General features: G+C 41.9%; 1 protein-coding gene across 1 annotated transcript; it reads left to right on the forward strand.

Annotated features, from left to right (window-relative positions):
• Window positions 1–433: 433 nt before the first annotated feature.
• On the forward strand, window positions 434–8790 carry LOC108924045 (dnaJ homolog subfamily C member 27). Its single transcript, XM_018735157.2, has 7 exons — window positions 434–906; window positions 2352–2434; window positions 2634–2703; window positions 4275–4439; window positions 5205–5327; window positions 6141–6301; window positions 8153–8790. Exons 1-7 carry the CDS (start codon window positions 820–822, stop codon window positions 8283–8285), a joined length of 822 nt encoding a protein of 273 aa, XP_018590673.2. The 5' UTR covers window positions 434–819; the 3' UTR covers window positions 8286–8790.
• The last annotated feature ends 7043 nt before the right edge of the window (window positions 8791–15833 follow it).

Below are 15833 nucleotides of genomic sequence, written 5' to 3' on the forward strand. Positions count from 1 at the left end.
GGTGGATGCTTGGTGTGACTATCACGTGAAAAACCAATGGCATACAAATACTACTGCAATGTTCGCCGTTTAACGGACAAAATTTCACTCAAATGCTGAGAAGAATAAATGTGAACGAATTTCTATGCTAAAACTCCGGGAGCGCTTCGCAGAGCATCCTCCCGCCGTTACTCTAGCGAATCTGCGATTCCCGTTCGCAAAATTAGGACGTTTCATCAAAACGTTTACTGTTACCATAGCAACCCAGTAAAATTATGTTTAAAATCACTAATTAAGTGGGTTTTGATGCCACGCTAAATATTTTTACTGATTTCACATAGCAGACGTTACAAAAAACGCACGTATTACCTGTGTTTCGGTCTTAATGCATTTTCGACGTTGTAGTGAATCTGCTGCCTGAGAAATTCCAGGATAGAAAATATTCGGCTGGAAACAAGATAATGCAATTTTATGCGCACGCATCATGCATTTTCTTGGTTAAGGATCATTAGGTGTCCACATCTCAAATAGTCTCAGGCGATCTTTGCACTTTATAGTGAAGTAAACGAGGCGTAATTAGAAAGGTGCGGTATCTGTAGAGCTGTGATAATCGTTGAGAATGTACTGTATAAACAAGTAATATTATAAACCAGGTCGTTGCGATTAAGTTAATCATGAGCTCTTTATGGGGATGCAGTGCCAGTTAGCGGATCCCCAAGAAAACCTTGTCTGGTGTGGTCTCGTTACACCATATGCATATTTCGTGCCTAGTTTAATAATGTGGGTCTAAAGGATATTTCGCATAAGAAGCCGTGGAGGAACAGTGAGAAAAGTCGGAAGATGGAGACGAACATCCAAAAGAGGCGTGAGAATAAGAAATCCCTGCGGGTGAAAGTGATCAGTTTGGGGAATGCTGAGGTGGGGAAGGTGAGTGAAGGAGCCGGCCGGGTACGTTCGATCGTACACGAGGATACAGGTACATCCATCCATCGATCGATCGATCGCAACGTAACGCCAATCACTGCACTGCACTGCATCGCATCAGTAACCGCAGCGCGTCAGTGTGTCAGACCACTCAGTGTGTTACACTCGACTGTTTCAACACTGACACTTGCGAAAGATCCAGATTCCATGCACTCGCCACTGCCTCCTCTGTGCTCTCCGAACATCTGCTCTTCACGCTTTGCCTTTACCACAATTAGACATGATACTTGTTTGTCTTTTCTTCATCCACACTGTGATGCTAATCTATATAATCATGACTGTTTTAAACCTCGCGCTAATTCTCCCTGCCATTTAATCCAAGTCAGGGCCGTGGTGGTCTGGAGCCTATCCTGGAAGCCCAGTGTGCAACAGCCAAAAACTGTGATCTTATGTGTTTCTTCTGGGAAAAGTCCCTTCTCCTTAAATTCCTCACCTAAAATTATTTAGTTGGAATTTTTAACTTTCCCAGAACCAGAAATTGTCCTGTTGGCCTGGTGACATCCTTGAGCTCAATATGTGGGAGGCAGAGAGAAAGTACATCCTTCCCCTGGTGTCCACACCTATTACGTTCCTAAGACCCATCCCCGATTTACTTAGTTTAGTTATCTTCTGTCAAATTCTGTTATTTTTGTGATGAATCCTGGTCCTTTGGAGAAAAGGATGAGAACAATGAAGACTTCATTCAGAACTTCTCTACTACACAAACATGAATGTAGAAACGTAGGGCACACCTGTGCTGCATACTGCTGCTGCACTCTCCTCATGTAGTACTTGTCAGTAACATTTTTACACTGCTAAGTAGCAGCCAGCGCTGTGCCATCTACACACGTTCCATATTGCTAAGCAACCAGGGGCTTCCAAACATTCTGTATTGCTAAAATTATTAAGCTTATACAAAAATGAGTATATATGAGAACACAAACTGAAGCACAATGAAAACAGATCCTGAAGGAGGTTATTCCTATTATTTCCAAGATCAATGCGCTTTCAACCAAAATGACCCCATTCTAATCCTATAAGGAATGTCCTCGTCAACCAAGTTGTCCTTATCAAGTTTCAAAAGGCACTATAGGTGCAGTTTGTTGTGATTGAAGTGGAGAGTTATGGATATACAGTGCAGATGTTGACCGTTTTCACACTTGTCTCACGCCCTGTGACTCTGGGATAGGCTCCAGTCAACATGGATTGATTGTTTTTTTATTGGAGACTACTGCTTAAAAAGTGTCATACTGTATAAAACATAATGTCATTGAGCCAATTAAATCCTTTTTTACCCCAATCCCAAGGTACATGTAATTCACACATACATGTGTTCTGTTTTTTTGAGGTGTTTACTGAAGATGTAAAAAAAAAATGTGTATATTAAGATTTTTTTTTTATTATTGTAGAGCTGCATTATTAAACGTTATTGTGAAAAAAGATTTGTCTCCAAGTACCTGGCAACCATAGGAATTGACTATGGTGTGACAAAGTAAGTGGTTCCGCATTCATTTAAAGAGGTTTATTATTATTAAAGCAGTAAATCAAAGCAATCAGTTACTGAGAAAATTTGTTATTCAGCATCAGCATAAGTATAGTATGTTGTATGGCACGTAACTTATTTATACTCAATAAAATTTATGAATTTCTCTAATGAACCTTTGATGCCAAAGAGTTTTTTAATCCATTAGGGTTCAAGTTCGGGACAGAGAGATGAAAGTTAATATTTTCGACATGGCAGGACATCCTTTCTTTTACGAGGTGAGTGTGATTCTCCATCGACGAGCACTCCACACTTCACCTTACAAAGTCATTCATGCACAGGACACACTACTGGGGGTAATGTGCTGCTGAAAACTGCTTGTAAACCAAATCCTCATAAATTACCATTAATTTAAATGGGGAAGAATTATAACACAGTGTCAAACACAGCCCAAAAAAAATCATGTATTTTTTTCACCGAGATATGCTAATTATGGGATCCTATAAACGAGGCCAAGCTTACTTTCAATAGTTTGCACTTGTTATGATAACACAACATAAAAATGTAGTTCTTCTAGTGCAGGTACCTCATAAGACTTGTAACCTGTGATTAGCAAGCTGTTCCTGTCAAGAATGACTCGGTGGAACCCAAGTGCAGAGTCTTATTGGATTTTAGAGTGGATCAAGGGTGACTTGTAACTTCAGTGGAGTATGGACACAGGTAAAAACAGGAGGCACCTCTGAGACCACACCAGATTGGAGAAAACTTCTAGAATCAGGCAGTTCCTTTAGGCTGAGAGAATTTTGTGTACTCTGTGAGGTTCCACAGTGAGTACTGGTAGCGGAATTCTCTTTATCCCTTTATCCCTGTCCTAACTACAGGTGATCAGTGCAAGTGTGCCTTGTGCTATCATCAGGGCTGAGGTTGTCTCCAGGGGATGTGTCATGTATGATTTCTGAGTAACTAATGAAAAACACTCCAAACATTCACAAAACTGGATGTGCTATTGAATGTTTAGGAAAGAAAGGAGCAATGATTCAATTAGGTGAGGTATACATGTGCTCACATACAGTAGCTGTTGACGTAAACTGAGACAGATTTGAAAGATACTTGTCTGTTGGGTCTGACATCTCTCACACTTTAACTTTTCCACATTATGAAGGACCATAATGTTATGGTTTTAATGTTATTCCCTCTCTATGTGTTTTTTTCTGCTTCCCAAAGATTTTTTTTTTTTTTTGTCGTAACTGGGATCTTTTCCAATTTAGGTTCCTAAATTGAATTTAAGGCACTTTTTCACAAAAGGAGTTTCTCAAAAATCAAGTGTTTGTTAAAGTCGATAATACGGGTGATTATTTAACGAGCCGACACCTTTGTCCAACGTGAGTTTCAAACATGAAGGGTATACTTACTGCAAGTTATTAACTTTTCAACGATATTGTATTTTTTTTAAATTTGTTTAGCAGGCACCTTTGTCCAAGTTCATCTGCAGGGTTAGGTTTGTACACCACTAAAAATAGGGATCTACAGCAGAACTTGGCATTGAGATGTAGACAGGTTTTGTAAAATAAGATGTTCTAGAAGACAAGTAAGAATCAGGGAGCTGTACATACTGTAACAGTGCAGTATAACTTCTTATCGGTAATGAACAAGACACAGCATGCATGCAAAAGCTTCTATCAGGACATAAAACACTGCATAATATTTAGTATAATCTGAGATGTTGTAGAATATGTGGAATTGTCAAGAACTGCTAAGAAACTAAATGTCATAGAACTGATCTTTTAATTCGTGAAAGAAGATGATTAATGGTTACTGCATCAGCATGGAGGGCCTGTTGCCTCCCCAGGTGCGGAACGAGTTCTACAAGGACTCCCAAGGGGTGATCCTGGTGTACGACGTGGGACTCAAGGAGAGCTTTGATGCCCTGGACAGCTGGCTTGGCGAGATGAAGCAGGAGATGGGTTCCCACTCCAACATGGAGAGCATCGTCTTTGTTGTGTGCGCCAACAAGGTCACAGTCCACCTTCTCCATCGACACTCAGTTCTCCCCTTTTTCGAATCTATTCCTTTCCTCCTTCTCCAGCAGTTTTGTTCAGATGATGTTAGAGGAGTAAAACAAGCACATTTTCCAAACCCTTGTAGACCGTTGTTGAAATCTCAAAAGTGGGATATATCTTAAATAATGTAGCATCCTGTGCTCTGGGTTCAGACCCCAGGACCCCTTTTCCTCAAGGACCTGCACCTCAAGCCAGCCTGCTTAGCACCCCTGAGGCTTTCTACCCTTTTCAGTGACCAACACACTCACACTCTTGTATTCCCTGTGAGTCCCCACAGCGGTTGAACACAATTCCATTTTACCCACAATTCAATATTTACAATAAACCCATTTCCCGCTCGAACTCCCAGTAACACGGGTCGTTACAATACATTTCAAGGACTGTTCAAGGAGGTTTAAAGTACTCAATATATAAATGAAAATCACAGAAAACGAAAAAGCTGTGTCATAAAATCTCCAGCAAAACATTTACATGTATTTATTTAGCAGACGCTTTTCTCCAAAGCGATTTCCAGTGAACTTTATGTAGTATTATCAGCCCACACCTTATTCACCAAGGTGACTTACTGCTAGATACACTACTTACACTGGGTCACTCATCAGTGGAACACACTCTCTCAGTGTCACTCACACACTAAACACACGCAGAACAGAACTCGATCCGTGCAGGGTGCACGCTGTCTAACAATATTGCATATATCAGGATGTGCTTCCGTTCAGGTGGACTTAACCAAGAGGCGAGTGGTGGACGAAAGCGAGGGCAGACTGTGGGCGGAGAGCCGGGGCTTCCACTACTTTGAAACGTCGGCTCAAAGCGGGGAGGGCATCGGCGAGATGTTTCAGGTCTGTCCCCTTTCCGCTCTTCTCTCTTTCTCTAAGCTGCTTTCTGCCGGCGGCAATGAGCACCTAGCACTTCGGCTGTCAGTCGTGTCACCTGGGTGAACCAACAACACTTCATCACAACACACGTCACACTTTGACAGATTGTGACAGGGCTTCCATTTTCTGTTCCGCCATCCCCGTACGATGAGTAAAGCTACTTGAAGACGACAGCTGTGACATCGGCACAGTTTCCATGACTTGAGCACATTTACTTTAGTTTTGGGACGATTTTCTTGTGTTCTGTAAGGTTTGTTTGTGTCTATGAAGTTGTAGAAATGGACAGTTGCGGAGATGACGATACCTCCAAAGCAAATGGAATCCTTTTTGGGGAGAAGTGGTTCCTGGCTAGAAGCAAGAACAAATGGATTACTTTTGGTGTGGCTGACTGTGGGGCAGAGGTGGCCATAGGGTTGGGGAAAAGAACCAGGGTAGCAGGCTTTCTCATGAAAAAGGGTTTTATTTACACAACACAAACCATAGGGAGACATAGCCGCTTTATAGCTGAACATAAAACTTGGCTATCATGTCCAAAACCATGGGCAATAACAGAGGCCCTTCCCCCCTCCCTCACTGCCAACATTCTCCTCAAGTCACTATCCAGTCTCTCATTTCAGATTAAATACCTCTGGTGGTCATCATCAAAGTGGAAATAGAAATTTTTATAACTTGGAATGCCCACATTTTAAGACGTCCACATGCCCTGCTTTACTTGTAACTGTTGGCCCCTCCAGGAGAAAATACCACCATTTCCGTGTCTGTGTCTCAATACCCCAGGCTTTTTTCTTCTCCATTGCCGATATGTGTGAGAATGGGGGCCGGCGGCCTGTGGTAGGCCCCAGCGCCAGCTTTACCCGTGAGCAGGCGGACACCATCCGCAGGATTCGTAGCAGCAAGGACAGCTGGGACATGCTCGGGGTCAAGCCAGGGGCCACAAGGTGAGCACAGCACAGCACCTGCTGAAAGCCTCATTACAGGGATTGCCGACAAGGTTGGACAAACTGGATGCTTCATTCCTGCCAACCTTAGACTGGATGAGAGCTGAATAACCGCTGACTGGCTGAGTGGTGATTCATGCATAAATTATTCCATTTAAAATGTAAATAATTTGATGTGTTTTTAGTATTTTTTGAGCATCCGTTAGCTACATTTTTGTTTCAGACTGAAGGGATACAAGTGAGGGTGCATATGTAATGTCCAAGTTGTGCTAATTGACACTGTCTCGCTAAACTGGTTTTAACCCCTTCAGGTTTACCATCCTGAAAGTAAACATTCATTGATTATTCCTTGCATGTTAACCCTAACCCCGTCTTCCTAGCTTAGAGCTCCGTGATTCAACATTGTAGATGAACCTTTATTCAATAGATTCCACCATAACTCACCTAAACCTTAATAGTGGCCATTTTACTAATGCTTTCACCAAAGTGACTTACAGAGATTTATTGTTTTATTCCGCTGGGTTATTTTTACTGGAGCAATTAGGGTAAATACTTTGCTGAAGGGTATTACATCAGGTAATACACTTGAAACCTGTGATCTCTGAGTCCAGAGACAATGGCATTAACCTTTATGCTACCCATTTTAAAACGCTGCTAAATCACAGTGTTGGGAAATGTCAGCCTGTATGTGTTATTTGGCAAGCAATTCTAGCTCCTGCATGTGCATCTTTAATTTCCCACCAGGGCAGTTTGCACAGATTAACCCTTTGTGACATTCGTATAGGTGAAAGTCTTTATCGACACAATGAGTTCCATGCTACGCATCTCACCTGCAGCCCAAAAAGCAGCATTTGCAAACAGTATGGGCTGGTTGTTAAAGAGAACAATTATTCACATGCACCATTATTCCCGGCCCATCCGGGAAGAGAGGTCGCATGGGGATGTGGCCGGGCGTACGTATTTTTAGCCCGCTGTCGGTATGCCAGAGTTTCATATAACCCTGGCAGTGGCCATAAGCATAAACATGTGTGGGAACTAACCGATTAAGGGAACGGTGGAAATCCCATTAGATGTTTTGCTGAGCTGCTCCCACACAGGCTGCACTCCAGCTCTGAATAAGACAATCCCCAGACTCTTATTCCTCCGTATTGTATGAGCAGGGTGCTCGAGCGGGGGGGAGATTTCAGATGCGTGAAACTTCACAGTGAAAAATGTGAACTGAAGTGGAATGCAGTCAGAGGCAGTGACCCTTTTCCTGTCCCTGTGGTTCATGTCTGTGGGAACTCTTTTTGTTCACGTAGTTCCCACGGGATCACCTGCTGCCCAAGTGACTTCAGACTTTGCCCTGAAACAGTGCAGCCCATGAGAAGAAGGAAAGCTTAAAATGCTCCATTTCATCCTGAATTATTTTACGTGTTCTGTAATGCTTCCTGTAGTCGGTCAATGACGTAACAATGTCAGTTGGTCCATATTTCAATTTGGAGGGTTAAGGGGCGGCTGGTGGCATCATGGTTGGTGCGGCTGCCTTTGGCTCCGGAGGTTGCCGGTTCGATCTCTGCCTCTAGCTGCCCTGGAGGAAGGTGCTTGCCCTGCTATTGCTCCAGTGATTTCACTGGGCTGTGTGCTTTCGTAAATAGTTGTGGCCCTGTGATAGACTGGTGTCCCATCTAGGGTGTGTCCCCCAACCCCTTCAGCTTTGTGCGCAATGTCTCTAGGATAGACTCCGGCTCACCATGACCGCACTCAGGACAAGTGGTTGTTGAAATTGATTGGTTGGTTGGGTCAGATTTGGCAACACAGGTGTGATTTCCCCTGCATTAAAACCTCTCTCTGCTTTTTTTTGTGCTCCAGGGAGGAGGTGAACAAGGCATACAGGAAGCTGGCAGTGCTCCTGCACCCAGACAAGTGCGTGGCACCAGGCAGTGAGGATGCCTTCAAAGCAGTGGTGAATGCTCGCACCTCGCTGCTCAAGACCATAAAGTAGGATGCCCCGCTTTCTCGGCCTTATGCATGTGAAAGCTCAGCTAGCTGTGGTGTAGCCATGGGTCGCAAGATTAAAACATACATTGCTTGTCTGCCATGGTGGGTGTCACCAGGTCGCGCTGTACATTTCATGGATTCATCGTATGCCGTCGTCAACGTATCGTAAACTTGTTGCACTAACTTTCTCCAGTACACTGCATTTAAATAGCCGTTCTCGTTTCATTCAATGTTTACACCTGAAGTTACTGTACAATGAGGAAGAATACATTGAAAAAAATAGACTTGTTTCTTTAGGTCAGTTCTCGGCTGGCCGAAGGAATTGATTGCTGGAATGATATCCAGATCTGGAAATAAATTCCCAGAAAATTGCTGCTATTGATTAAGAGCAAACTACATATTGGTGGAACTGAATCTCAGATACTTGTTATTATAGAATTGCCTTATTATATTGCCTATATTATGTATTATTGTTAACGAGTAAATGTGATTGAAAATTGTAATATTAAGCTAGCTGGTTGATAATGTTAAAATGTTTTTTTTTTTTTTTTTTAAATTGATGCATACACCATTCATTACTGAGTAACTGTTTATCTTATTTAGTGGTAGAGATCTGGAGCCAGTTGTAGGCCTAGGGTGAAAGGCGTGGTACATGCTGGATGGGACTCTGGTTCATCCCAGAGCACCTGTTACAGCTTATATCCAGTGATGCACCTGAGCTCCATATCTTTGGAAAATGAAGGATTAAACTGGTGTGCCTTGAGGAAACCCGCAGACGTAATCTCTGCAGACAGAGCTGTAGCTGGAATCAAAACCCATAACCTTGGAGCTGTAAATGAGCAATGGCATGTGCTGCACGAATGGGCTATTTCTAGGGAAAATGCATTTAAATTGACTACATGATAATATAGAAAGTTCCCTCGGTACTTCTTGTATATTGCAGTGAAGCCAAGAGTTTATAAGAACACGTATAAGGTGTTTAGAGAACCAAAACATCACATTTAAATAACGATTCATACTGCAGTAAATTTACATTGGGAGCTTTCATCTAGTGTTGGTTAAGGATTTTTTTGCCTCTTTTTTGCAGTGTCTGGGTTTGACATTTTCCTAGAATTATTGAGACCTTTAAATAATTTTTGCACATTGACTGTCTTCTTAATTACTTTTAAAGTATTTTCCTTACTCTGTACAGGATTGCAGCCTTGACTGTGCTGGATTCTTGACCATCTCAGCTTTTAATTAAGCTTAATTTAGCTGTTGATGAATGAAATACACCATTGAAATCACATTAACAGGAGTACTTTAGTTGAAGACTCGCTGTAAAATTTTCAGTTAGTCAAGGAAAACATGTTTCAGTAATTCACAATAACTTAATTATCGTTACTGTGAGCAGTGAACGTATAAATGATTATATAGTCATTTATTCTATTTTACATATCATGCATGTGAAGTGCATTTTTCTGGCTCTCAACATATTCAGCTTCTGAAAGTTTGTAAGTATTTGAAGTACTGCGGGGAGTGGGGCTTTGCAAAGGTGCTGAGTTATCTGGTGACATCGACCGTGACGTATTAAGCACCACCTTTTTGGTGACAAGGGTTTGAGAAACTCTGCTGTGTTATTGAAATTTGAATTGAACTTTTACACTCTGTACTAAAGCCACGATCCTACCTGGCCTTTATTAAATCAGTTCATAATATCAAAACATTTTCTGCTTAAATGTGTAGATTTAGCACTACAGTTTGAGTGGATTCTTTCTGTAATGACATCTATAGGAATATTAAAACTTGCCTCTAGATTAGTTCATTTTTATATGCAAAGCATGGGTAACCTTGAAGACAGAATTAGGGATCCTTTTATTTTTATTAACATGAACTTCTTTATCACTTCCAAAGTCCAAAGCCTTTTGTGTCTTTTTTTCATGATCATATCTCAAGGAGTCATACTATGATACATTATTGGAAAAAACACTATATTATTATTGCCTTATTTCTGTTTTAGCTGTTTTAGCCAAAAAAGAGACAGTTTTTTTAATTCATAGTTTTATAAGCCTTTTTTGTTAGCAGTGCCAATACTTGTATAACAAAGCACATAAACAGATTTGTTTTTATTACATTTGTGTTAAGTTCGTTTCCACTTGTTGAGTTGTGAATTGTAGCAATACATTACATGTATTTACACAGACCAAAATTTGGGCTTTCATTTTTTTATTTATTTCACAATTTTATATTGTAATTAATAATTATTTAATTTGCACTTTGTATTGTGAAACCATGAAAAACTAAACTTTGAAAGTATTTGCAGTAAATGGCAGATATATTATTACACTGGCAAATTATGCATCGCTTCCACAATGTAACACTGTGACAAATTTTTTTTTGTTGTTTTGATATTATGACCTAATTTTTTATTTTCTCAGCATGCATACTGTAGGAGAAGTGATCCTTTCACAGAAATGTGGAAATGGATTTTAAAGAGTAAATTATTTCTTTTTTAGAAATATATATATTTTCATACAACTTTGTCATTTATTTATACTGGTCAAATCCTGATTTGAGTATACCTCACAGATGTTTCATTTTGCACCGATTAATTACTGGTTTTGGACTTGAATGGTTGAACTCAGCTCAGTGTTTGCTGCTTGGAGTATCGAGGACATTTTGTGAAATCTGTATCGCTAACTGCCGTGCACCTTATGTTGAAATGTATAACTATTCTGTATCAATACACTTAAAATATTCAGTTCACCCACTGTGTTGAGCGAACTGATTTATTTCATACTTTGTTCAGCTGTACTGTTATCAAATGTGAACTTCCCCTTGCAATGTGTGTACTCCTGGAAAAGTGTGTGGGTATGTGCATGCGCTTTTGCGTCTCTGCTGTTTATAAAGTGATAAATACAAGTCTGTGTCTGTCTCTCTTGCCTTTTTTCATTCCAAATGTAAAATGACATTAATATTCTGAAACCTACATTGAGACTACATCAATGATCCGTGAAGACAACGTCTAACGGTTTACGATGCAGAACCCTGAGGATGTTTCCAACATAGGAAACGAAACGTTGGGATTAGTCTACTCCGGAAGATGCTAAATTCCATTCTGAAACCTCTTCACATATTTTGTTGCCAGTGGGGGGGGGGGGCAGTACTTCAACCGATCAGAAGTGTGTGCAGTATTACAGAAAAGCGTGTTTAATAAATTCAATTTAAAAAATTATTTCTTGATTCAAAAGTAGATTTCATAATATTCCGCAAGAAAAAAAAATGCAGGCATGAGTACAGAGAAGTCAGTTTGAGCGTCTTAATTACAGTTTGCGGGGCGTAACTGAGACAGATGGCCTCCTTTCGGTTGTTCTCCGGCTTGATCATTCGCTTGCTTTGTTCACAAGGGAAAATCACTTCATCCAGCTTAAATGCCTGTGTGCCCTAATTCAGCTGAGCACTCAGCCTTCCAGATCCGCAAGCGCTCTCCGTCTCTCCGTCTATCTGTTCATCTGTTTCTCTCGTCCTGGAGAGCAGGGCTGTCTGGACATGTCATCTGTCACCAGGCACAGCAAACTATGAAATCACTGAAGGCTTGATAAAAACAGAAATTGTAAAACCTCCCATTATCCTATATTTACACAAATGGAACTCCAAACTACAAGCGTGAACTTTTTTTGCTTTGTATTTGACAGGGTTTGATGGGGGAGCACAGTGGCACAGCGGGTTTGGCCCAGGCCTGCTCTCTGGCGGGTCTGGGGTTCAATTCCCACTTGGGGTGTCTTGCGATGGACTGGCGTCTCGTCCTGGGTGATCTCCCTTCCCCCTCCAGCCCTACGTCCTGTGTTGCTGGGTTAGGCTCCGGTTTGCCGTGACCCCCGCTTGGGACAAGCGCTTTTAGCCAGTGTGTCTGGGTTTGATGGTCCAGCATAAATATATTTTTCATTTAATATACAAGTCTACATGACCCTGGTTATTGTCTACAAATGCATAAATAGAACTGCTCCCAGCTATTTACAAGTCTTGATCAACCGTTACACCCTAGCCAGACCCCTTCTCTCGTCTACTTCTGCTCACTTGGTGGTCCCGCGCACGAAAAGTAAAGCACGGAGGTTCTCGGTTCTGGCTCCGTTGTGGTAGAATGACATTCCCCTTTCACTCAGAACTGCAGAAACTCTGTCTACATTCAAGAAGGGTCTGAAAACTCACCTTTTCCAGACCCATTTCGCCCAAGATCTCTCCAGCTCACGTATAGTGTAAATGTTCATGCACCGTAACTTCGTGATCATCCCCAGATAAGCCTTTACACAACTGCTACTCCAGCATTGTATGTGAATGTTTATCAAGTCACGTAGGCTTCCGCGGCCGTTGTCATTAGACTGGAATTGGACAACGTCTAACGGTTTACGATGCAGAACCTTGAGGATGTTTCCAACATAGGAAACGAAATGTTGGGATTAGTTTCTATGATGACGCGGTCTACTCCGGAAGACGCTAAATTCCAGTCTTGTGTGAATGTTTGTTTGTGTACCTTATTATTAAAAAAAAAAATGGTAGGAGGTTATCAGGATTCATCTATCCTGCATTTTATGCACCTACTCGAGCGATGAACATCGGTGCACCAACTGGAAAGTAACAAACTAGGTTTGCTTGAGAGTCACATGTCTGCAGCCATGTCTCTTTCTCTTAATGTAATGCATAAATTGTATTTTTGCTGAGATGTCTGCGCTTTGGAGAAAACTGTCTGCTAAATGAATAAATGTAAATGTAAATGTTCTGTACTTTCAAAGTCTCAACAGTACAGCAATTGTAAATTATGAATTTAATATATATATAATATTTACATTTAGCTGATGCTCTTCTCCAAACCGACTTACAATATTAAGCTACCAACAATTATTTACATGTTTATAGAGCTGGGTAATTTTACTGGAACAATTTAGAGTAAGTACCCCTTGCTCAAGGGCACTATGACTTGTGGGATTTAAACCTGCAAACTGTGGGTCCAAAGGCAGCAGTGCTAACCACTATGCTTCCAAAAACTTGGAATGTATGAAAGGAGAATTTTGTGGTCAGACAGAAATGGTGTTGAATGTTCCATTTTGCACTGATCTCTAAGCTCATCACTTGCGTTGTCACTTTATTGACTTGTATTTATTTCGGCTATTTATTGTTATCTTGTATATATGTTTATTTTAGTATTTTGTAGTACTATCTGTTGTATCTTGTGTTGTCTATAGTCTGCGGAGAAGCAGTCAAGCAAGAATTTCATAGTACTTTGTACATGGTACTTGTACTTATGACAATAAACTTTGAACTTATTTTTAGACCTTATTGGGCCACCTTATAACAACAAAATGTGTCTGGTTTATGTTCCCTTGCATTCCTAAGAAGAACCATTCACCAGGCTGTTTACACATTTACTTTTTTCTCCCCTAATTGCTTACCTTATGTGAAATAAAACAAGAAAAAGAAGTCGCTACAAACATTTTTCTCCACAGAAAAGCTCTTGAAGAGCAAGTATTACTATAGCCAGCAGTTAAAGGCAGCACCAGAGACATTTTAACCTGAGAAAATTTTTAGGAAATATTTTAAAGGAGTGAGGGGGCGTGGTGGTGCAGTGGGTTGGACCGGGTCCTGCTCTCCGGTGGGTCTGGGGTTCGACTCCCACTTGGGGTGCCTTGCAGCGGACTGGCGTCCCGTCCTGGGTGTGTCCCCTCCCCCTCCGGCCTTATGCCCTGTGTTATCGGGTAGGCTCCGGTTCCCCGCGACCCCGTATGGGACAAGTGGTTCAGAAAGTGTGTGTGTGTGTGTGTGTGTGTGTGTGTGTGTGTGTGTTTTAAAGGACACCAACAAAAGTTTGCAGGGTGGATCTGGTGTGTCCTTTAAAAAGCACAAGTGTGCAAGTGACAGAGAGAATGTGTTTCACTGATGTATGGATGAGTGACCCATTGTAAGTAGTGTATCTAGCAGTGTAAGTCACCTTGGTGAATAAGGTGTGTGGGCTGGTAACCCTCCATAGAGTTCATTGGAAGTCGCTTTGGACACACACACACCATCGGAAACTACTTGTCCCAAATGGGATTGCGGGGAGCCGGAGCCGAACCCAGCAACATAGGGCGTAGGGCTGGAGGGGGAGGGGACACACCTAGGACAGGACACCAGTCCATCACAAGGCACCCGAAGCGGGACTTGAACCTCAGACCCACCAGAGAGTAGGACCCAGTCAACCCCACCACACCACTGCATCCCCCTTTCGGAGAAAAGCATCTGCTAAATAAATAAATGCAAATGTAAGAAGGCACTCAAGGTCAATTTTAGAAGAACTAATAAACCGGTCTTGATCAAAACAGCAAGGTCCGGTGAGATGGCAGCTTTTGTACTGTGTTCCCTGTTGTACGCAGGTAATGTCACTGTAAAAGAAGGTGCGCGTGTCGGTAAGTGATCACGCCGTCTCTGCGGCCTCTCAGTGCTTCGCATTACACCTTCAAGTGACAGCCCTTCCCTTAAGCAGACTGGTAAGAGGGGATCTACGGTAGCGTAGGGCCACCGCCGGGACAGGGGCCTCCTGCACATTGACATCACCTGCAACACGTCTACAGCCACACTCTACAGGTGCTGCAGAATTAGAGCGTTTCAGTGGCTCTGTCTCCACTCTAGCACATTTAACGAGATGAATCTCAAAGATGTAGCCCGTATAATCCGAGCACAAATTTCATTCTGCCGGACGGACAGCAGGCACTTCGAAACACGACCGCGCCGTCGCTACCTCAGCGCATAGTACAGTGGAATACTGTCCAGCACCAAGTGACACAGCGCTTTATTACAGCACGGGGCTTCCTTCATAAGGTTTTTAAAGGTTGATTGACTCTATTGAAGATAGCACTTCTTCTTGTCCAGTTTCTGCTTTTTATTTCTGGATCATTCACTGGCGCTACCGCGCGCCCCCGTCTGTGAGCTGTAGTAAATGCTGCCATCTAGTGGTGAATTCCGTGCCTTGTCTGGTGGCTTTTATCTCAAGCACAGAGCCGGGCATACGCGTGTGTAATCTTTCGGGATTATTATAATATTAACATGTATTATAATGCCGTTTTTAGCACTTGCTACTACCTGCCACGATCCCTTCGGACTTCGTGGTGCTCTAAGCCTGCAGTGTACTCTTCTAGTTTGTCAGCATATGCTTTCTTCATCATCATCATGTAGGTGACTACGTGTCTGCAAGTGTTTCGCCTTAGTTTAAGAGCCCAGAAACCCACCGATTTATCTCTGTTCATCAGTGCTTTATCATATATACACGTGATGATCGTTTCATATGACGAGCGCTCACTGAAAAGCTCATCATGCACAAGAATAGAATCATGCTCTGTAGTACGTCTAACTTTTGCTTTCTTCTTGTCCTCATTTTTTAAATATGACTGACGTATTATCACAATTATTCGTTGCCTTTTTCACATCTTTGTGGGTAAACAGATTGTTGAGAGAATATTTCAGAACAGTCTTCTTCTTGTCATTCATCTTTGGATAAATTTCAGCGCTTCTAGTTGCCCTTACTCCTTATGCAGAGAACAATGAA

The sequence above is a fragment of the Scleropages formosus genome, chromosome 1 (assembly GCF_900964775.1).
Source record: "Scleropages formosus chromosome 1, fSclFor1.1, whole genome shotgun sequence".
In the NCBI taxonomy this organism is placed as follows: domain Eukaryota; kingdom Metazoa; phylum Chordata; class Actinopteri; order Osteoglossiformes; family Osteoglossidae; genus Scleropages; species Scleropages formosus.